The sequence below is a fragment of the Bubalus kerabau genome, chromosome 8 (assembly GCF_029407905.1).
Source record: "Bubalus kerabau isolate K-KA32 ecotype Philippines breed swamp buffalo chromosome 8, PCC_UOA_SB_1v2, whole genome shotgun sequence".
NCBI lineage: Eukaryota > Metazoa > Chordata > Mammalia > Artiodactyla > Bovidae > Bubalus > Bubalus kerabau.
The window spans coordinates 47463647-47486887 of NC_073631.1; the positions used below are offsets into that span (position 1 = coordinate 47463647).

Consider the following 23241-nt stretch of genomic DNA (forward strand, 5'->3'; position numbering starts at 1 on the left):
TCAAAATGGATCAAAGACGTAGATGAAAGAACTAAAATTATAAAACTCTTAGAGGAAAACACAGATGTAAATCTTAATAACCTTTGTGCATTTTTTTAATATGACACCCAGAACACAAGCAACTAAAGAAAAAAAACAAATACACTGGACTTCATCAAATAAAAACTTTTGTGCTTCACAGACTCAGTGGAGAGACTGAAGAAGCAAGGTCTGAAAATGAGTAGGAATCAGAGGCTAAGCAGGATGCGTGCAACACAGCCTCCGCCGGGAGTTCAGTGCCTCCAACACACCTGGGCTCTCCAGGGGCCACTTCTGCTATAAGTCATTTCCCCACCTCCCCTACACTCCCTCAGACATCAAAGTCATACTCAAATCCCAATGAGATACCATTTCACCTCCACTAGGATGGCTAAAATTAAAAAAAAAGACAATAACAAGTAGTGGTATGGATGTGGAGACATTAGAACCCTTATGTGCTGCTAGTGGAAATGTAAAGTGGTATAGCACTTTGGAAAACAATTTGATGGTTCCTCAAAAAGTTAAGTGTAGAGTTACCATTTGACACAGCAGTTCCACTCCTAGGTATATACCTGAGAAATGAAAACAGATGTCCACTTGTATACTGATGTTCATAACAGCATAAGTCATAAGAATAAAAAGGTGGAAATGATCCACAGGTGTATATCCATGAAACAACATTATTCAGTAGTAAAATGAATGAAGGACTTACATGTTCAGTGACATGGATGAACCCTGAAAATACTATGTAAAGTGAAAGAAGTATAGTCCTTGATTACAAGAAACAAGTATACTCAATGATTATATGAAAGACTATACATTCTATTATACCATTTTTAGAAATGTTAGAAAAGGCAAAACTGTCAAGAAATAAAGTAAATTTTGGGGGGTAGTTACCTAGGGTTGGGGGAAAAGGTAAGAGTGGAGGTTGACAGCAAAGGGTATGGGTTTCTTTTTTTAAGGTAATTAAAATGTTCTGGAATTGGTGGTGATGGTGACCCAACTCTGTGAACATACTGAAAGTCACTGAACTGTATAATTTAAGTGGCAGAATTATATGATGTGTGAATTATTTCAAAATTGTTACCAAGACTTGGATAAAGGATTTGAATAGATATCTTAGTTGTTCTGCTTTTAAGATTTTCTCTGTCTTTCTATAGTTTTATCATTATGATATGTCTAGGTGTAGATGTGTTGGAGTTTATTCTACTTCGACTTTGTTCAGATGTTTAGACATGTAGATTAGTGTTTTCCATCAAATTTGCGTGTTTTGGATCATTATTTCTTCAAAGATACTTTCCCTCCCTTTCTCTCTGTACTTTCTGTCTGGAACTCCCATTATGTGCATGTTGGAATGCATGAAGTTATCTCAAAGAAATCTGAGGATCTGTTCATTTCCCTTCATTTTTTTTCTCTTAAACTCACAGACTGTTAATCTCAGCTGATCTATCATCACTTTCTGGCTCTTTCTTCTACCTGTTCATAGCTGCTGTTGAGCCCATCTAATGAATTTTCCATTTCATTTATTATATCTTTTAATTTCAGGCTTTTGATTTAAAGATAATTACTATCTCTTTCTTGATATTCTGTTTTTGATAAGACATAATTCTCATACCTTCCTTTAGTTGTTTAGACATTGTTTCCTTTAGTTTTGTTAACATTTTAAAAACATCTTATTTTAAAAGGTCTTTGTCTTTTTAAGTCCAATGTCTTGGTTTCCTCAGGGACATTTACTTTGATGTTTTTTTCCTGTGCACGATTGTATTTTCTTAGTTCTTTGAACTGTAATTTTTTTGTTGAGAACTAGACACTTAATATAATGTGTCAGTTCTGGATATCAGATTCCACTCTCTCCCAGATAAAGTCGCTGCTGTTTGCTTTAGTGACTTTTCTAAATGAATTCCTTAAATTCATGTGTTACCACTGAAGTTTCTGCTCAAATAGCTTAATGGTCAGCTAATAATTACACAGATACTTCCATGAATGCCTAGATCCAATGAACTTCTCAGTCGTTGTCAAGAAGCTCTGTGTATACCTTCAACATTTAGCCAAGCAGTTGACAATTCAGCTTTAGCTTTTTCTTCCTGCTTGCACAGAGCCTCAAGGTCAGGTCTCTCTTGGGCATGTGTACAGCCCTGAGTATGCACACAGCCATAGACATGTGCATGGCTTTCCAGACTCCCAGAAATATGTCTGGGCTTTTTAAAGCCTCTATAGGTAGACCTCAGAGATCTTATAGGTTCAGTTCCAGACTACCACAATAAAGTAAATATTGTAATAAAGTGAGTCACATGAATTTTCAGTTTCCCACTGTACATAAAAGTTATGTTTATACTATACTGCAATGTGCAATAGCACTATGTCTAAAAAGCCAACGTACAGACCTTAATTTAAAAATTATCTCTTGCTAAAAAGTGCTACCCATCATCTGGGCCTTAGTAACATTCAAGATCACTGACATCGCAGATCATCATAACAAATATAATAATAATGAAGAAAGTTTGGAATATTGTGAGAATTACCAAAATGTGACATAGAGACATAAAGTGAGCAAATGACCCAGGAGAAAATGGTGCCAATAGGGTTGCCGCGAAATTTCAATTTTTAAAAGTCACAACATTTGTGAGACACAAAAAAGTATAGAGCAGTAAAACGAGGTATCCTTATATGGACAACTGAGGCCCTAGCTTTTTCTTTTAAGCTTCTTGGTTTGCCTATTGTTTGCTACCTCCAAGCAGCCACCTAAAGTTAGACAGCTGCCTCTAAATATTATCGACAAACATCTCCAGAAGAAGGCTTCTGGCCTCAAGTCAGGTCAAATAAAGGCAAACTCACAAGTGAGGTCATCCAGAAAAGCATGAAAAGTGAAAAATGTGAAAAGTGTTAGTTTCTCAGTCATGTCAACTCTTTGCAATGCCATGCACTGTAGCCTACCATGCTCCTCTGTCCATGGAATTTTCCAGGCAAGAATACTGGAGTGAGTTTCCATTTCCTTCTTCAGGGGCCTTCCTGACTCAGGGGTCAAATCTGCATCTCCTGCATTGGCAGGCAGATTCTTTACTGCTGAGCCACCAGGGAAGCCCCAGCGGAGCATGAGACAGGTCAAATAATTTAGATTCTCTGGATTTGAGGCCTTGAAGGAATTCCAACCCAATTTTGCCCTCTCTGGTGGCCACCAGGCTACTGATTTTCACCTTGGTTGTGAGATCCTGGTTTTCAAGGGTACGAGTTAGGGGCAAGGGGCTAAAGACAGAGTTAAACACTATAGTTTTAAACCCTTAAGTTAGAACAGTATGAAGCTCAGTATTCTTACTGAGATTTCAGTGTTTTTACTGGATAAAAAAAAAAAATAGCACCCAGATTACTGCAAGCATTGTTTAATTTTCAGAGTTTTGAAAATGTTGATTCTGGCCATTTTTATTTTTCATTTATTTATTTAGGCATGCTGCGTGGCATGCGGGATCTTAGTTCCCTGACCATGGATCAAACCCATGCCCTCTGCAGTGGAGGCCCGGAGTCTTAACCACTAGACTACCAGAGAAGTCTCATATTTTGGCCAATTCAGTTTTCTCATTTATTTTATGAAAATAAGAGAGAATTTTCAGAGGTCTTTATCCTGTCATTTTCCCTGAGATCCTAAGCTAAGTTTGAATTAGGATGTGCTGAAATTTCCCAGGTGCTTCCTGTGGTTATACCTAAATATTTTTGTATATATGTATGATGCTTGTATTTCTTTGTTAACACACATTTGTTTTATAAACATGAAGGAATAAACTTGGCTGTCTTTATCATACAATAGATCCTGTAGGCTGAACCTGTGGATCATAGCAGAAGGGAGAGGTGGAGAGAGATGAGTCTGGAAAGATAAGCAGGAATCAGCTCATGAAGGGACCTATCTTTCATACTAAGGAGCCTTCACTTTATCCTGACCAAGGGAAGTTACTGGGGGGTTCTTCACAATGGGACTATCATACTAAAAGTTGCATTAAAAAAAGACCCCTTGTTCCAAACACTATGACAGTTGGGCTGGAGTAGATTGAAAAGGCTGGAAAGGGGTGTATTAATTTGATGTTGAGAATGAGAAACAGGGAGGAGCTGAGGATTAAATCCAGGTTTCTGGTTTGGATGTCTAATGAATGGAGGTATCATTGGCTGTTTTCATTGACTATACAAGAATAGACTTAGGAGCAAGCCAGTGAAGTGCATTCTGGATAAGTTGACATTGAGGTGCCAATGGGATATTAAAGTGTAGTTGTCTAGTCACTGAATGGTTAAGTGGCCTGGTCTCAAAAGAAAGACAAACAGGGAAGGCCTCAAGTGAAAGTGGAAACCATCAGGGAGAGTGTGCAGTGGAAGAGGCCCAGGCCGAGGTCCAAAACCCTGGGGAACACCGGCTTTCAGGGTAGGATGACGTGGTGTTTAAGAGCAAAGGCTTTGGAGCTACAGCCTATTATTAGTATCCTGAACTCTAGTCATGTATGGATGTGAGAGCTGGACTATAAAGAAGGCTGAGTGCTGAATTATTGATGCTTTTGAACTGTGGTGTTGGAGGAGACTCTTGAGAGTCCCTTGGACTGCAGGGAGATCCAACCAGTCCATCCTAAAGAAAAATCAGTCCTGAATAATCATTGGAAAGACTGATGCTGAAGCTGAAACTCCAATACTTTGGCAACCTCATGCAAAGAACTGGCTCATTTGAAAAGACCCTGATGGTGGGAATGATTGAGGGTGGGAGGAGAAGGGGACGACAGAAGATGAGACGGTCGGATGGCATCACGGACTCAATGGACATGAGTTTGAGTAAGCTCCAGGAGTTGGTGTTGGGCAGGGGAGCCTGGTGTGCTGTAGTCAATGGGGTTGTAGAGTCGGACACGACTGGGTGTCTGAACTGAACTAAACTGAACTGAGGCAAGTTGTTTATCCCAGTTTCTACATCTATAAAAGAGCATAGGAATAGTACAGTTAGAACAGTGCTGGCTATTTTTAGTCTCACTAAGATATATGTGCATAAAGAGCTGCCCAAGAAGGTAAAGAAGAAGGGACTAGAAGAAAGAGCAGCTCTTAAAGGAGGATTTTCCTGGTGCCTCAGTGGCAACTAGAGAATAGCCTTTGCTCACTGCAACTAGATAAAAGCCTGCACAGCAACCAAGACCCAGCACTGCCAAAATAGATAAATAAAGTAAAATAAAATGATACAATGAGGAAAGTCCATTTCCCTGGTGGTCCAGTGGTTGAGACTCCTCTTCCAGGGCTTCGCTGGTTGTCTAGTGATTAAGAATCTGCCTGCCAATGCACTGGACACAGTTCTATCCCTGGTCCAGGGAAGATCCCACATACCTCAGAGCAACTAAGCCTTGTGTGCCACAACTACTGAGCCCAAGAGAAGCCACTCCAATGAGAAGCCCGTGCAAGATAACAGAACAGTAGATAACGGAATAGTAGCACCCTTCTCTCTGCAAGTAGAGAAAGCCCCACTGCCACAGCAAGGAAGACCCAGTACAGCCAAACAAACAAACAAACAAATCTTAACAGAAAGAATCCTCTTCCAACACAGGGGATATGGGTTTGATCCCTGGTCATGGGAACTAAGATCTCACATGCCACAGTGCAACTACACCCACCGCGAGCAATTACTGAGCTACAATAGTTCATAGTCAACTACAGGCGCCCAAACTAAAGAGCCCCCGTGCTCTGGAGCCCTACCACCACTACAGAAGTCTGCGCTTTGCAAGGAAGAACCCCGTGTACTGCAACTAAGACCCCATGCAGGAAAATAAATAAACAAAAATTTTAAACAGATAGAATGAAGAAAGAAATCCATGTCAAGGATTGTATGTCCATCTTTCAGCGGTTAGTGGCTTCACCAACAATTTCTGTGGAATGGGATGAGCCAGACTGTAAGGTGCTGAAGTGTGAATAGGTGTCAACACTGATACTTGCTTCTCTTCCCTCACCACTAGAGACTTCTCTCCCCGTCCCTTGCACTAGAGACTTCCTCTAAGGACAGTGAGGAATCATGTTCCTCATATTACGGATCAAATCCCTCCTTTTCCAATTAATTTTACCCACCACTGGGATAATATGTTGCCCCGTTACCTTTTTCTACATTTGTGCACTTGCACGTCGTAGGAGATAAAAGTAACCGCTGATACAGGGGCTTCTACAGACTCCCTAATTCGTGTTCTTCAGTCAGCACCACGTCCTGAAAGATTCCAAGACCGCTTACAGGACTGTCATTCCCATCATGGTCACTAGGTGGGGTCCGCCCTCTCGTCTGGGACATCAGGTCATGACCCCGGAAGCACACCCTTCCTACAGTCCCAAACTGAGACGATGGCGGCGGCAGCGGTGGCCCGAGCGGTGCTATTTTCTGCGGCGCGGCGGCGGATTTGCGGTTTCACCGAGAGGCTCCTAATCGGAGGCGCTGCTGGGCGGGTGAGCTTTCGTCTACTTGTCTGGGTGCCACCTGGAATCAGGCTAGACCGGGCCTCACCCGCAGGACCCTGTGCGGCGACCCTGAGTTAACGGGCGCCCGGCTGGGCCGCGGGCAATCGCCCCACACACCTCCAACTGAGGATCGGGCCTTAGCCGGGACCTGTGGGGCATCCGGCTGCCGGGGACGCTTATTCCCGTCGGCGCTGGGCTGGCTTTGGTCACCCGCAGCGCGTGACCTGCCAGGGACGTGTGGGATGACCGTGGTTTACTAACCCCCTCCCCCAGTTACTCAGTCATTATAAAGAGTGCGTGTTGATTGTTAAAATCGCAGTGGTTACAATTGGGGTGGGGGGGGCCGTGGTGGGCGGGTGGGGGTTGCTGTTAAAAACTGAGGACCCCCCCCCCCCCCCCGCCCCAATCCGCTCCGAGTTCTCTTTTTGCCTAAAACTGGCTCTCGTCCTGATCATCAGCTCTGGCTCCTGTGAACCCTGGGGCAGCTAAAGGAAAAGTTTGTCTGTATATGTATTTTTCTCGTAAGAGACTAGCTTTCTCTAGAGTTCGTGGGACTTTTAACATATGTATAAAGAAGAAAACATATGGGGACCTGCGAATAGTCCATAGTCAATTAATCAGTCAGCCAGAGTGTATCTTGAGTAATTACCCTTCTTTCTACCCTCTTTTTCTGTCCTTTTCAAAGCTTTGCTTTTCTTGAACAGTGGAAGCTAAGCATTTCTATGCTGTGAGTGTATTTTTATATTTTTTTCTCCCTTTCTTGACTTTTTTCTCCCCTTCTTATTCCCTTTATGAGTACTAAACATTTCTAGAAGTATTGAAATAAAAGTAGTTTCTTTTAGGATAATGACAAAAACCGTTCATTTTTCTTCAGGAAAGGGCATGTTTGTAGACTTGTTGCTGGCTTTAGGAAAGTGGTTGGTTGAGGAATGTTCCTAGGGTAGGCAAAGGGGTGGATGTAGTGAAGTAAAAGTTAAGGAGGAAAGAGTACTTTAGAGTCTCTTTGACATAGATTTGGTTTTCTAATCAGTAATTTGTATTAAGAACAGTGATATGTTTTGCTGCTTCCTTTCTCCCCAACCAGTCTTTATATTTTGGAGGAAACAGATTGAGAAGTACACAGGCTGCTGCACAAGTTTTTCTGAATGTTCCTGAAACTCGAGTAACCTGTTTGGAGAATGGACTCAGGGTGGCCTCTGAAGACTCTGGGCTCGCAACATGCACAGTAAGTGCTTTAGTTTGACCCCTCATTAGGAGACAGCAGACAGTACGTGTAAACCTTTTCAGTAGGTTGGCGGGTAGTTGAAAGGAGCAGCAGTTATTTTGCCTTGACAAGTGATTGTCCCTTGTGACGCTTTTCTTGTAATACTTCCATACTGGATGCATGTGTGCTTAGTTTAAGTGACTACATCTTGTAGCAGGGTGTACTGTGCAGTGTTGATAATAATGAGAGCAGTATACTTGCTGGACTACCGTGTGCTAGATGTTTTTACATATCTTGTCTTATTTGATCTTTAAAATACTTCTTTGTAGCAGGGATCATTTCATCCATTTGATAGTTGAAAAACAAGATTCAAGAAGTTAAATGGTTTTGTCCAAGGTCACAACTAATACATGACAGAACAGGATCTTAACCTAGATTTTCTGACAGTCTCTTCTGATGTTCTTATCTTATACTTGATAATTGACTGTAGTAACACACTGGGCTAACAATCTGGGTCCTCAGTAAAGCTGCCAAGTAAGTGTTTGCAGCACCCAGTAGACGACTAAAATTTTTAAATCTCATAATTCATAGGATTATATTGTCAATCCAGTCAAGAAAACTTTAATATTAAGACTGGAAAGCATTTGTCAGAAAAAGGAAGAACACTGCTCCCACCCCTACCTTATCCCCTCAAAAGAAAGAAGATGATGTCTTATCTAATTCTTACCTGACTATATTAAGGTTGGGCTCTGGATTGATGCTGGAAGTCGATATGAAAATGAGAAGAATAATGGAACAGCTCACTTTCTGGAGCATATGGCTTTCAAGGCAAGTTATAAAGATTATTTTTTAAACACATTTTAAGAGACAGTAAACACAAAGTCTTATTCTAAGACTACGTGATATAGTCTTATATATAAGACTATATATATAAGTCTTACATATACTACTTCAAAAGTATAGCATGTCTTATTTTTATTATTTTTTAGAATCTTTCTTTTTTCAGGATAATTACCTGGAATAATTACTGATAATTGCTCTGTAGAGGTGAAACAAAGATTTTCTCTTGGGATGTAAATGTCATCTGAAAGTATGTCACTATTTCTGAAGCCCAATGTAGTTTAGAAACCAAATTTGGTCCTTACATCAAACTGTACATAGGCTTCTGTCCTCATATTCATTGTCTGAACTGTGTAGAACAAATGAGGGATAAAGGAAGAGATTTTATATATATATATATTTCCGCCCCCCCCCCCCTCTTTTTTATTTCAGGGCACCAAAAAGAGATCCCAATTAGATCTGGAACTTGAAATCGAAAATATGGGTGCTCATCTCAATGCCTATACCTCCAGAGAGCAGACTGTGTATTATGCCAAAGCATTCTCTAAAGATTTGCCAAGAGGTATTATTATTTATACTGCAGATATGTAATTTTCACAGGCATTCAGAAACAATTTAGTACTGTTTTCATTATGTTTCTTGAGAAAGAGTAAACCCCAGAAATGTGAAAATAAGTGAATCAAACTCTGGGTGAGGGGGCACCTATTTTTTTCTACCAATATGACAAATGATATTAAATATTTATAGGCTGCAAGACTTGTACAAACCGGGTCCTAACACTTGATTCAAATATTAATTCCTCCAGAGTCATACCTGGGTAGTAAATGATTTTTAACTGTTTTATTATATATTCACTTTTACTGTCTACTTTTTATTTTTTTCTCTGTTTTGTTATCTGAATTTTTCATTTCTCTTACAAGCCAGAACATATTTTATATCTTCTGACTGCCGGGCTTTGTTTTTGAACAGAACGTGCTTGCTTCTTTATTTCATTTGCACATTCTGGTTCCTCCTCCTGGAGTGCACTTCTTTCTTAGCTTCCTTTACATTAATTTCAATTTCAAATTTGAATTTCCAAAATTCAATTTATTTAAAAACCCAAAAAAATAAACCTAAAACAGTTCACTCATTTTTCCCTCCCCCATCTCTGGTGATGACCAATCTGAATGAAACTGTATCATTAGAATACTTAAATAATAGTTTGCCCCACCTAACTCCAGGTTGTTTGGGTTTGTAGCTGCTTCTGGAATAAACAAGTGATGGTATTATATATGTATATGTGTGTGTGTGTGTGTGTGTATGTATGTATGTGTGTTTATATATATATATATATGTAAATTCTTTGATACTTGTATATATCCTATTTCTGACTGCATTTGACTTAGAATATCTTTAAGGTCCAATTTAATTTCAGGTATGTTATTGAGGATCTATGCTTTTAAATTTCAGTATTAAATATACATTAGAAAGAAGATTCTTATTAGATTCTTATATTTTATTGGGAAATATGAATCCCCACTTTTAGGTACCAGTCTAGACTACTACTTCCAAATAGAGGAGGCTCTTCATACAGGATCTCTCATTTTCCCATCTGTCTTTGGGCTCTTCCTTACCCATCTGGGCCTTTACTTCTCTGGACAGATGGGATTTTATTGTTTTTAAATTTTATTGGAGCATTTTTCATTTGATTCACAACATGGTGTTAGATGGACAGATTTAATTTGGTTTTACAAATTATTTTTTCCTCTTGGTCATAATCTCAGTCCCAGCTTATTCTTGCAGTCTGTTTTGTCATTTTGGGCAATGTAGAGGTAATTAATTACAGGAAGTCCTTGGTACTGGAACATTTTTGCTTCTGAAACAAGTCCACTTTAAGTGAACTTAACAGAAGTTTATAGCAGGGTAACATAATGAAAGTTGATAAATTTGTTTTCTATTTACTAAAATTTAGATTGTGATTACAACTGTATACTAATTCTTCAAGGATAGTTGAGGTTTCTCTTTTTTGGAGAAGTATGTACTTTCTCTGATAAAATTGCTTAATAGCATGGTATATCCTTTAGTTTACTTGTGACTTTTTACAAATTAGGGTCGTTTTTGTATAAATATTTGACGGTTTCATCAGTTTTCCCCAAGGGTCACTTAATTATCCTTTGATAGTCACATGTATGTCTTTTGGGGTAATTATCCTTTTCTTCAACTGTTAACTGTTCCAGCTCTGTTGAATCATCATTTATCAGAGTCTTTGATAAACAGAATCTAACCAGCACTGACCATTAATTGTAATTAAGTGGGGAAAGATGTTTGAGACGACACTAATTCTCGCAAATTTAGGAATTTTCTCTAAGCTTATCTGTACCACAGGGGATTATATTTTTCATTTTAATTTATTCCTTTTAGGTATATCAAATGTACAGAAACATTTATTTCTTCCAGTGTAATCATTTATTCAGTATTGAGTGCTGGTCACTTTCGTGGTTTCTGATGCTAATTTAATAGATACTAATAGTGAAAATTAAGACTCAATGTTTCTTCCTGTGTTTTATTTTCAATTAGCTGTAGAAATTCTTGCTGATATAATACAAAACAGCACATTGGGAGAAGCAGAGATTGAACGTGAACGTGGAGTAATCCTTAGAGAGATGCAAGAAGTGGAAACCAATTTACAAGAAGTTGTTTTTGATTATCTTCATGCTACAGCTTATCAAAATACTGCACTTGGACGGACAATTTTGGGACCAACTGAAAATATCAAGTAGGTATAATTCTCAGATTTTTTTTTTTTTGAGAAAAAATTTGAATTGTGAAAATTAACATTCACAAACATTCACAAAGTATGTTTCAGAAAGTAATTTTTTACCCCCAATAATCTGAATGAAATGGTATCATTATAGTACTTCAACGACCCTTTAGCCCCACTTGACTTCCAGGTATCTGGGTTTATACCTATTTCTGGAGTAAACAAGTGATGATATTACATTTTATATATATATATAATATATATAATATATATATGTTGAAATTCTTTGATACTTGTTGCATATATCCTATTTCTGACTGCATTTAACTTAGAATAACTTTAATATCCAATTTAATTGGATATTAAAGGTATATTATGTGAGGTATATTATGTGAGGTATAAAGGTATATTATGTGAGGATCTGTGCTTTTAAATTTCCCTTTAGTACTGCTTTTCTTACTCCATTTACAGATCTATAAATCGTGAGGACTTAGTGGATTATATAACCACACATTATAAGGGGCCAAGAATAGTACTTGCTGCTGCTGGAGGTAAGTTTAAATTTCTACGACTGTTTTAAACAGAGTGATATGCTTATCAGTTTGATCCTGTTGGGAGATATCTTTAGAGTTTTCATTTACAGAGCAAATTGTTTAGTATGCTTGGTAAGGGCAATGCGGAACACTGAAACTGGACTTCCCCCGTCTTCTCTTTACTTAGTAGAGTTTTTAAATAGGAAAACTTAGTGACCCTCTAGTATATAAGTGTACATACATAATGGAATTTACTTGCAAGGAAAGGGCAGATGGGTGAGCTGGAAGATAATGACAGTGGAAGATAGTGTTCAACAGTTTGGGAATCTCTTGAGATTTTAAATTATTTCTTGAGAACTAGCTTCATCTTTGGTCAGGCATGGCCTGAGTATGTTACGTTGTTTATTCATTCTTTGATTTGTTCGTTCATTCAGTAGATCTGCTAATTACTGAGAAAGGGAAGTATATAAGGGATTTTGAGACTATTTAATGGGAATTTGAACATGAAAGTGGCATGAGGACAAGGCCTCCTTGGAGGAACAAAGAAAGTAAGTTCAGGTTAGATTTTGCTAGATTTCCTGGTAGTCTGAATTTAGGCAAATAGTACATTTTATTGGTTTCCAGTTTTATTTTCTCTTTTTAAGACAAAACGAAGATTTACATGGAATGTTCTTTTGTGTAAATTTTCCTTTAGAAATGACAATAATTTAAAATTCTAGTTGGCTGGGATAGACTTTATTACTTGGGAATAATGAAGAAGATGAAAATGAGGTTAACTGTCAGAAACATGTTGCCTTTGTGTGGCTCTGTGTGCTCTAAAGTTCTCGAGTTAGTAACACTGTTTCTAAAATGGCTGGTGGTGACTGGAGTTCCACAGTGAAACTGCCTTGGAAAGGGGACACTGTTGGTTGGATGGGGCCTCAACAACTAAGTTGTCTAGGAGATTCTGCCATTGTTGGTGGCATATGGATGCAGTGGGTTTTGTTACACAGTTCATTGGTTCATTTTGACATTGTCAGAGTTGGGATATCTTACAATTAATGGCCTATCCTAGATTAATTAGCATATTGTCTTATTGGTATATAAGCGATGATGTTTCTTATAAGCAGTGGCATTATAAATTCAGTGAAACAGGCCAGACCCAGCTTCATTTAAAAAAAAAAGAAAAGAAATTATTGGCTCCCCTGCCTTTTAGATAGAGGTAAGTGGAGGTGGTACTGGGACAGGAGCTGCAAGTCTGGAACATCCAACCAGGAGGGCTACAGATAAAGGTAGTAAAACAGTGGAGGTGGTTGCCAGGTGCTGAGAATTGTGTCCATGCTCACAGGTCTACACTCTCTGCTTGTCATCTTTGTACCACCAAGTTCTTCCTATTGTCACCGTCTGGACTGATATCCAAGGTGGCTCTCCTATGTAGTGATTGTGAAAAGAACGTGTATATAATCATTCACTGTCTTGTTTTATACCAGAGATTCTTTGGAAAATATGGGTGTAAGTTGTGCTTTTATGTTCTAATGGAATGTTTCATTAAAAAAAAAATTTTGTGGCGATATTTTTTAAGGCACTTACCCATGCCTGAATTAGTCTTGTAAGTTTAAGAATCTTTCACTGAATCTCTTTAGGCTCAAGTTTGGAAAATAGGGCTATAGAATCCAAGTGACTTCTTAAATTTTGGATAGCAAATAGTGAGTATTTGATTAGCTATGAATTTATTCAGGAATCTATATGAGGTTATTTTAGTCCTGAAATTTGATAGCAGAGCACAGAGAATAAAGTATGTCCAGCTTTCTTTAAATGATTTTTTACTTTAAAAATTTTATTGAAAAGTGACCCTTTTTTGCTAGTTTGCAACTAGGACTTTTGGGGGCTTCCCTAGTGGCTCAATTGGTAAAGAATTCACTTGTAATGCAGGAGACTGCCTACAGTGCAGGAGACCCAGGTTGGATTCCTGAGTCGGAAAGATCCTCTGGAGAAGGAAATGGCAACCCACTCCAGTATTTTTTTTTTTACAAATAAATAATACAAATATTTATTACAGAATTATCTGGCTTACTTGCCATATACTAACATTAAAAGAAAGAGAAAGAGAAAGAGCAGAGAATATATCACCAAATTGGGTTTTGACAAACAGCGTTGGGAATCCCATGTCACAGCACATCTGAAGTCCCAGTTGGGAAAGGGTACCAGGCAGTGTTTCCTTTGCTCCATGGGTGAGACTTCATCACTCCAGTATTCTTGTGTGGGAAATCCTATGGGCAGAGGAGCCTGGTGGGCTACTGTCCACGGGGTCACAAGAGCTGGACATGACTTAGCAACTCAACCACCACCACCACCACCATTCTAGGACTTTTAATTACTTAATGTAACATGATTTTGTATGGAAAGTAATACCTTCAAGCTATCTTATCCTTATCTTTGAATCAGTGGATAAAAACTGATTGTTCTTCAGAATGAGAAATCTGTGCAACTGCAAGTCTTATCACCAGGGATAAAATGTGCTTTGTGAGCTTACTCTTGAAAAGGCTTTTTACTGACTGCAAGTAGTCCTTGTGTAACCTGTATCAGTTATACCACCTTAAGCTCATTGTAAACAGAAGTACTGGCAGTTAATTGTGTGCTTTACATTTTATTGCTGCTGGATATATGAAATATTTTCCTTCAATATAGGAGTTTCCCATGATGAGCTGCTTGAGTTAGCAAAATTTCATTTTGGTGAATCTTTGTCCACACACAAAGGAGAAATACCAGCTCTGCCTCCGTGCAAATTCACAGGAAGTGAGGTAGGCCGAGCCTCCTAAGCTTTTAACCCTTTTGGTTTCTTGTATTTATGACCGTTCCTACAAAATGTGCCTGTTCCTAACAGTAAAATGGAGGAAACCAAAGGAGTCCAAATGCACATGGACTCAGTTGCTTATATTTCTTCCTGTTCCATATATTTAACCACCTATTTTTCTTTTTTAAGGAAAGTATTATTTGGTCTTTTTGTGCTTTTTGACATTATGCCTATTTTCCTATTGGCAGGGCATAAAAGTAATCTTTTATTTTAAAAACATCCCACATTTTGACACTATTAGATTTATTCCTGACTGAGTCTACCCACAGTACATTTCTGGGCGTAGCTGTTAAAGCCAGAACTTCTAGAGAAATCTGCTCTCCGTCAGCTATTTTTTTAAGCCTCATTAGAAGCTTTGTTTGCCACATTAGGGATGATGCTCATATATTAGTATCTGGAAAGAAGCCTGATTTTGGCAGTTACATGAGACTAGCATTGGCAGTACAAAAATAAGCCTGTTAAGATTAGCCTAAATTTAGACAGAAAAATTCAGACTGATGATTATTTCTGCCAGTTAAATAATGCAAAGCTTTTTGACCACATTATCTGGTAGCTACGTGTCTGTAGTATTTCAACTGGAGATCTTTTGGTGAAATCCTTCTGAACTATGGAGTATAATGAGGCCTGATTGTTTAAAAAACAAGAGTGTCATGGTGAGCATTTTAAGTTTGCAATTAATAGCACTGGTGAATTAGTTTCTTGTCAAGCATGTTATAGAGTGGTAATCTTAACTAGAGCTTTGCATTCTTTATCCCAACTAGATTCGAGTGAGGGATGACAAGATGCCTTTGGCACATCTTGCAGTAGCTGTTGAAGCTGTTGGTTGGGCACATCCAGATACAATCTGTCTCATGGTTGCAAATACACTGATTGGCAACTGGGATCGCTCTTTCGGAGGAGGAATGGTATGTGATTTTAAAAGTAAATTTCCATAATAAATGAGAAGATAAAACTGTGCTATGAATTTTGACTTACATATGAACTGATCCTGGATTGCTCCCAGGCAAGAAAAAAAACTTTCTTTTGGTGTATTGTTAAATTTTGATTAAGGATAGAAGGATTCATTGATAGTACTATATCAACAGTAATATCCTAATTTTATAACTGTAGTAAGGTTAAATTCATTGTTTTTCAGAAGTGCATATTAACAAGTATTTGGGGGTAAAAAGGATATTTGCACTATATTCTCAAACAGTTGAAAAATATGTTAAAGAGAATTGATAAAGGAAAAAAAGTTAACAGTTGTTAAGGAATTTGGATAAAGGTAATTCTTTGTACTATTTTTGTTCCTATTCTGTTATGTCTGAAGTTACTTCAAAATTTATCTCATCCTCTGCTGCCCCCTTCTCCTCTTGTCCTCCATCTTTCCCACCATCAGGATCTTTTCCAGTGAGCCAAGCCTTCACATCAAAGTATGGTGGCCAAAGTATTAGAGCTTCACTTCAGCATCAGTCCTTCCAATGAATATTCAGGGTTGATTTCCTTTACCATTGACTAGTTTGATCTCCTGGCAGTCTAAGGGAGTCTCAGGAGTCTTCTCCAGCACCACAATTTGAAAGCATCAATTCTTTGGTGCTCAGTCTTTTTATGGTCCAACTCTCGAATCAGTATTTGACTGCTGGAAGAACCATAGCTTTGACTATATGGACGTTTCTCAGCAAAGTGATTTTTCTGCTTTTTAATACACTGTCTAGGTTTGTCAGTTTTTCGTCCAAGGAGCAAGCATCTTCATTTCATGGCTGTAGTCACCATCCACAGATTTTGCAGCCCAAGAAAATCTGTCACTGCTTCCACTTTTTCCCCTTCTATTTGCCATGAAGTGATGGAACTGGATGCCATGATCTTAGTTCTTTGAATGTTGAGGCTTAAGCCAGCTTTTTCACTCTACTCTTTCACCCTGAACAAGAGGGTCTTTAGTTCATCTTCATTTTCTGCGATTAGAGTGGTATACTCTGCATATCTGAGGTTATTGATTTCTGCCAGCAGTCTTGATTCCAGCCTGTGATTCATCCAGCCCGGCATTTCGCATGATGTACTCTACATAGAAGTTAAATAAGTAGGGTGACAATATATAGCCCTGTCATACTGCTTTCCTAATTTGGAACCAGTTCATTATTCCAAGTCTGGTTCTAACTGTTGCTTCTTGACCTGTGTACAGGTTTCTCAGGAGACAGGTAAGGTAGTCTGGTATTCCTATCTCTTTAAGAATATTCCACAGTCTGTTGTGATCCACGCAGTAAAAGGCTTTATTGTAGTCAGTGAAGCAGGTGTTTTTCTGGAATTCCCTTGTTTTCTCTCTGATCCAGTGAACATTGGCCATTTGATCGCTGGTTCCTCTACCTTTAGTCTAAACACAGTTTGTACACCTGGAAGTTCTTGATTAACATACTGCTGACACCTAGCTTGATGGATTTGGATTTTGAGCATTAGCTTACTTGCATATGAAGTGAGTGCAATCATATGACAGTTTGAACATTCTTTGGCATTTCCCTTGGAATGAAAACTGACCTTTTCCAGTCCTGTGGCCACTGCTGAGTTTTCCAAATTTCCTGACATATTGAGTGCAGCACCTCAACAGCATCATTTTAGGATTTTAAATAACTAACAAAATGTATATATTTGTACTCAAAGACTTTGACAAAATATATTTCATACAAATATCTTAGGTTCACATGCTGTATTTCAGATTTTTAAGCAAACTGCCAAAAGCTCTACAAAGTACGTTGGTAATAGTGCATTATTTTACTTCTTAAATAAACTTTTTAACTTTTTTGTTGGCAAAGCAAATTGGCATAGTTTATTCAGTTTTTTGGTTTATATGGTTTTTATAAATGATTATTCAACAAAGCTGGAACACATAATTAATTAATAACCATATCCCACGTCAGTCAGTGCTAGAAGTGGAATGCTGGGTTGGATTAGCCAAGGGATCCTGAGAATGTGCTTGAACTACAGTATGTGAGATCATCCCATTTTTACTTTTAGGGATAGCTCTGTCCTGACAGGATCTGTCACTTCTTTTTTTTGGTTTTAATTTTTATACTGTAGTTGATTTATAATGTAATTGTGTTAGTTTTGGGTATATAGCTAAGTGATACATATTTGTATAAATCCATTCAGAGTATTACTTAAGAGTTCCCTGTGGCATGCATAGGTCCTTGTTATTTTATATATAGTGGTGTGTATATGTTAATCCCAAACTCAAAGTCTGTGAGTCTGTTTCTTTTGTAAATAGGTTCACTTGTATCTTTGTTTTTTAAGATTCTACATTTATGTAAGTGATATAATATATTTGCTTTTCTCTGACTTAGTATGATAATGTATTATTTTAGAAGTGGGTGCAAATTCTAAGGATTAACTCTTTTAACATTATGACTTTCTCTGAGGATGATGCATTGGGCTGGTGAGGTAACTATAATTCTTAGTTTCATTGAATTTTAGCTTTTTATTGAGATATTGCTGAATAAAACTGAGAAACTCAGCCTTTTTGGGCAGTCACTATTTCTACACATCATTTTTCTTTCTGGTAGTTTGCACATGTATACCTACAGTTCTTCTGGACAATTTCTTTTCCTTTCAGAATTTATCTAGCAAGCTGGCCCAGCTTACCTGTCATGGCAACCTCTGCCATAGCTTCCAGTCTTTCAACACTTCCTACACAGATACAGGATTGTGGGGAATCTATATGGTTTGTGAACCAGCCACTGTTGCAGATATGCTACATGTTGTTCAAAAAGAATGGTGAGAAAATAATTTAAATCTTAAGAATTACCAATTCAGACTACTTTCTTTTACACTGTTAACGGTGATTAATTTTTTATGGTGATAGCATTTTATTAAGAGAACAAGACTACTGTTCAATAGTAGCAATTGTTGCAATGTTTTAAAGATCACATTTCTTCTGGGTTTCATGTGAAGCTGATTTATATTATAGAAACTTCTTAATCATTAAGTAGCAGATTACTTCAGAAAGATCTTAAAAATGTTTAAACGCCAACTAGAATTTTAGGAAATATTTCTAAACCTATTTGGCTTGGAAAGGCTGTGTTAAAAATGAATCTGAAGTTGCCATTGCTAAAAGAAATGTAGTGTTTTAGTCAAATCTAGTAACTTGAGACAGGCAGAAGGTCCCACGGCTTCTTGGAAAACTGTTATTTAGCTCTGGTCCCTTTCCTACACCATTCTTAAATGGTTTACGCTCTAGCTAGATGTGAAGTGACGTGCAGTAGCTCAGCCGTGTCCAACTCTTTGCGATCCCATGGACTGTAGCCTTCCAGCCTCCTCTGTCCATGAGATTTTCCAGGCAAGAGTACTGGAGTGGGTTGTCATTTCCTTCTCAAGGGGATCTTCCTGACCCAGGGATTGAACCCTGGTCTACCACATTGCAGATGCTTTACTGTCTGAGCCAGACTTAAAGAGATGTAATCATTAACTTAATTATTAGGTTTAAATTAGACTCAGCTAGATTCTTTTGAGAAACCAGTGACCCACTGATCTATCTATCCCCTAGCAAGTCAGATCCTAACACATGGGGCTTCACAAATTTTCAAAATGACTGTAGAATTTCTCAAAATGCAGTCAGCCTATTTTTATATTGTAGTGAATCTCTGCTAACCATATCACTTTTGAGAAATTAACCCTACCAGGAAAATAATCAGTAGTATTTTAACTTTGTGTAACTGTTGGGATCGATAGTAATTTCAACTTTTTACTAAATTGAATTCATAATCAATTGTACATTGTGGTGTAACAGAGAATATAGCATCCTTTCTTTAGGTCATTAACTCATAAAACACGTAACATTTTCAAATTACTTGACCTTTGATTTTTCCAAATGGCTTTTAGGATGCGACTGTGTACAAGTGTCACTGAAAGTGAAGTTGCACGTGCCAAAAATCTTCTGAAAACAAACATGTTGCTGCAACTTGATGGTAAAAGAATAAAGACTTAGGTCTTTTTTTTCACATGGTTGATCTAGATTCCAGTCCTTAGTTTTCTTTTTTCATTAAAACAGGTTCCACTCCCATCTGTGAAGATATAGGTAGGCAAATGTTATGCTATAATCGAAGAATTCCCATCCCTGAGCTTGAAGCAAGAATTGATGTAAGTAGTCCTTAGATACTGTTGGATCTTGTGTAAAACAATCTTTGTTATTAATACAACAGCTCAAGATAGGTATCATAAAATTTGCTTTAGCTCTAAAACATTCCAGGTATACAGTGTCTTTACTACTACAAAAAACTCCGAATGCCTGTATCTTCAATTTTTCAGGCTGTAAATGCTGAGATAATTCGAGACGTGTGTACCAAATATATTTATGATAAGAGTCCAGCTGTTGCTGCTGTTGGTAAGCCTGACTCCTAGTCTCCCATGCAGAAAGTTGGCTAAGGACTTTCCTTTTATTTAGTTATAACTGTCTTTTCTTTTAAATCCTTAGGTCCTATTGAGCAACTACCAGATTTTAACCAGATTTGCAGTAACATGTGCTGGCTTCATGATTAAAAATGCTCCTAATAAACATTTGGAACATTATAAAACTGAGACCCTCAAGTTGTAAAGAAAAAAAAAAAACATCTACACTGGTAAATATGAATAAAATACTATATGTCAGACTTTGAAAGGATAAGACCACCACAATGAATGGTAGATTCTCAGAGTTCAGAGAAATTATGCTGGGACACACTTTAAGTATAATTTTAAGAATGAAAATCTGTATAGTATTTTCAGTTTTATTATAAAAATGCACACACAACAAAGATTGTCATAAGTCATTTCTTGCCTCTACTTGCATTCAGCACTTGCTCTTGTGCAGCTTTCTTTGCTTTTACCATTTCAACCAGTTCCTAGGAAGAAGACAAACATTTTACTTAGACAAAAAGTTGTCAGGATTTGCAGACATTTCTAGTGTTTGATATAAATATGTAAAACATTCAAATTGGATAAATCCGTACTGAAAAGGTTGATTTTTTTAAACTAACTGCCAGAGCTAGGAAATGTCTAATACTGGCCCCACAACTATGATGGTATTGAAATAAGTATAAAACCATAATTTAAATGATAATGGAATCTATAAACTCAAGATCTACAACCTTGTATCGTTTCATGCAGTCCTTCTTTGTCCTGCCAGGCACTGCTTCTGCTATTTTTTCCCATCTTTCAGGTGTATTTACTGGGTATGTTTTCAAAGCTTGTTCCAAAAGCTTCTGTTCTTCTGTTGTCCAAGGGGTGAAATCTGTGCATGGACCTGTTTAAGGAACAAATTTTATTTCAAACAGTTATCCTAATTTATAGAAAACTGTTTTGGAACACCTTCTCAGATGAGTCATTTGGTAAGTGCCCATCTGAATCTGGTGTGTAATCGTAAATGTACTTTGAGATTAGACAAACATATACCAGCATTGAGTTGACCAAGTTTTTCCGTCTTATGGAAAAACCCAAACAAACTTTGTGGCCAACACAATATTAACTGGGGAAAAAAAACTTTAGATAGCTTACATCCCAGAAAATTATCTGAGACAAAAGGAAAGAAATGCTTTGTATTTCTGGTCTCAAAATATACTTACCAGACATTGTTTAAAAATCAGATTTAAAATATACAGTTGGACTACTGGGTTCAAAAACACAATCATAAGTCATTTTAGATTTTTGATAAATCTAGTTCCTTATAGCATAGAGAAAAGAGCTGCCTAATTACAAAACTTTTCGTTGGAGGAGAGCCTGTAAACTATTCTTTTTAACTAGAAAAAACAATTTTAACAAAATTAAGGCAGGTACCCAATGCTGTCGAGGCGATGTGAGATTAGATTCCATGTTCCACTGTTACTGTCAGCACATCCACTAAAGCCTATGCTGTACATCTCTGCTAAACCAAATCTGTATGTCTTATAGAATACTTCATAGATGTATCACAAATACATTCCTTCCTAAGGATGTAAGAAGTGCATATCCCACTTATGTAGGGAAATTGGTTCAAAAGCTGGCTTGGTTTAGTAGTAAGTCTAAGTTAATGGACTGATCAGATCAGATCAGATCAGTTGCTCAGTCGTGTCCGACTCTTTGCGACCCCATGAATCACAGCACGCCAGGCCTCCCTGTCCATCACCAACTCCCGAAGTTCACTGAGACTCATGTCCATCGAGTCAGTGATGCCATCCAGCCATCTCATCCTCTGTTGTCCCCTTTTCCTCCTGCCCCCAATCCCTCCCAGCATCAGAGTCTTTTCCGGTGAGTCAGCTCTTCACATGAGGTGGCCAAAGTATTGGAGTTTCAGCTTTAGCATCATTCCTTCCAAAGAACACCCAGGGCTGATCTCCTTCAGAATGGACTGGTTGGATCTCCTTGCAGTCCAAGGGACTCTCAAGAGTCTTCTCCAACACCACAGTTCAAAAGCATCAATTCTTCGGCGCTCAGCCGTTTTCCACAGTCTAACTCTCACATCCATACGTGACCACAGGAAAAACCATAGCCTTGACTAAATGGACTTTTGTTGGCAAAGTAATGTCTCTGCTTTTGAATATGCTATCTAGGTTGGTTCATAACTTTCCTTCCAAGGAGTAAGCGTCTTTTAATTTCATGGCTTCAGTCACCATCTGTAGTGATTTTGGAGCCCAGAAAAATAAAGTCTGACACTGTTTCCCCATCTATTTCCCATGAAGTGATGGGACCAGATGCCATGATCTTTGTTTTCTGAATGTTGAGCTTTAAGCCAACTTTTTCCCTCTCCACTTTCACTTTCATCAAGAGGCTTTTGAGTTCCTTTTCACTTTCTGCCATAAGGGTGGTGTCATCTGCATATCTGAGGTTATTGATATTTCTCCCTGCAATCTTGATTCCAGCTTGTGTTTCTTCCAGTCCAGCGTTTCTCATGATGTACTCTGCAAAGAAGTTAAATAAACAGGGTGACAATATACAGCCTTGACGAACTCCTTTTCCTATTTGGAACCAGTCTGTTGTTCCATGTCCAGTTCTAACTGTTGCTTCCTGACCTGCATTCAAATTTCTCAAGAGGCAGATCAGGTGGTCTGGTATTCCCATCTCTTGAAGAATTTTCCACAGTTTATTGTGATCCACACAGTCAAAGGCTTTGGCATAGTCAATAAAGCAGAAATAGATGCCTTTCTGGAACTCTGTTGCTTTTTCCATGATCCAGCGGATGTTGGCAGTTTGATCTCTGGTTCCTCTGCCTTTTCTAAATCCAGCTTGAACATCAGGAATTTCACAGTTCACATATTGCTGAAGCCTGGCTTGGAGAATTTTGAGCATTACTTTACTAGCGTGTGAGATGAGTGCAATTGTGCGGTAGTTTGAGCATTCTTTGGCATTGCCTTTCTTTGGGATTGGAATGAAAACTGACCTTTTCCAGTCCTGTGGCCACTGCTGAGTTTTCCAAATTTGCTGGCATATTGAGTGCAGCACTTTCACAGCATCATCTTTCAGGATTTGGAATAGTTCAAATGGAATTCCATCACCTCCACTAGCTTTGTTCGTAGTGATGCTTTCTAAGGCACACTTGACTTCACATTCCAGGATGTCTGGCTCTAGGTCAGTGATCACACCATCGTGATTATCTGGGTCGTGAAGATCTTTTTTGTATAGTTCTTCTGTGTATTCTTGCCATCTCTTCTTC

The 23241-nt window shown here is 38.1% G+C and overlaps 2 protein-coding genes across 9 annotated transcripts in view; one reads left to right on the plus strand and one right to left on the minus strand.

Annotated features, from left to right (window-relative positions):
* Positions 1 to 6302: 6302 nt before the first annotated feature.
* On the plus strand, positions 6303 to 20371 carry PMPCB (peptidase, mitochondrial processing subunit beta). Its single transcript, XM_055590180.1, has 13 exons — positions 6303 to 6453; positions 7550 to 7690; positions 8411 to 8497; positions 8942 to 9071; positions 11066 to 11264; positions 11721 to 11800; positions 14450 to 14562; positions 15377 to 15520; positions 18196 to 18356; positions 19461 to 19546; positions 19630 to 19718; positions 19887 to 19962; positions 20053 to 20371. The coding sequence occupies exons 1-13, from the start codon at positions 6352 to 6354 to the stop codon at positions 20115 to 20117; spliced, it is 1473 nt and encodes a 490-aa protein (XP_055446155.1). The 5' UTR covers positions 6303 to 6351; the 3' UTR covers positions 20118 to 20371.
* DNAJC2 (DnaJ heat shock protein family (Hsp40) member C2) overlaps positions 17631 to 23241 on the minus strand; it is a 39856-nt gene continuing 34245 nt past the window's right edge. For 7 of the 8 annotated variants that reach the window (XM_055590173.1, XM_055590175.1, XM_055590171.1 and 4 more), the window contains 3 exons: positions 20705 to 20859; positions 20395 to 20458; positions 17631 to 19642 (listed from right to left, as the gene is read on the minus strand). In XM_055590173.1, the coding sequence (XP_055446148.1) occupies positions 19590 to 19642; positions 20395 to 20458; positions 20705 to 20859 (272 nt within the window). In that variant the 3' untranslated portion in view covers positions 17631 to 19589. Of the gene's footprint in view, positions 19643 to 20304; positions 20459 to 20704; positions 20860 to 23241 lie in introns of those variants that run through there. The other variant, XM_055590172.1, reaches the window with a different exon arrangement.

Coding starts and splice junctions, on each gene's coding strand:
- PMPCB (XM_055590180.1), top strand. CDS start 6,352: ATGGCGGCGGCAGCGGTGGCCCGAGCGGTGCTATTTTCTGCGGCGCGG. Junction 14,563..15,376: donor GCAAATTCACAGGAAGTGAG/GTAGGCCGAGCC, acceptor TATCCCAACTAG/ATTCGAGTGAGGGATGACAA. Junction 15,521..18,195: donor GCTCTTTCGGAGGAGGAATG/GTATGTGATTTT, acceptor TTTTCCTTTCAG/AATTTATCTAGCAAGCTGGC.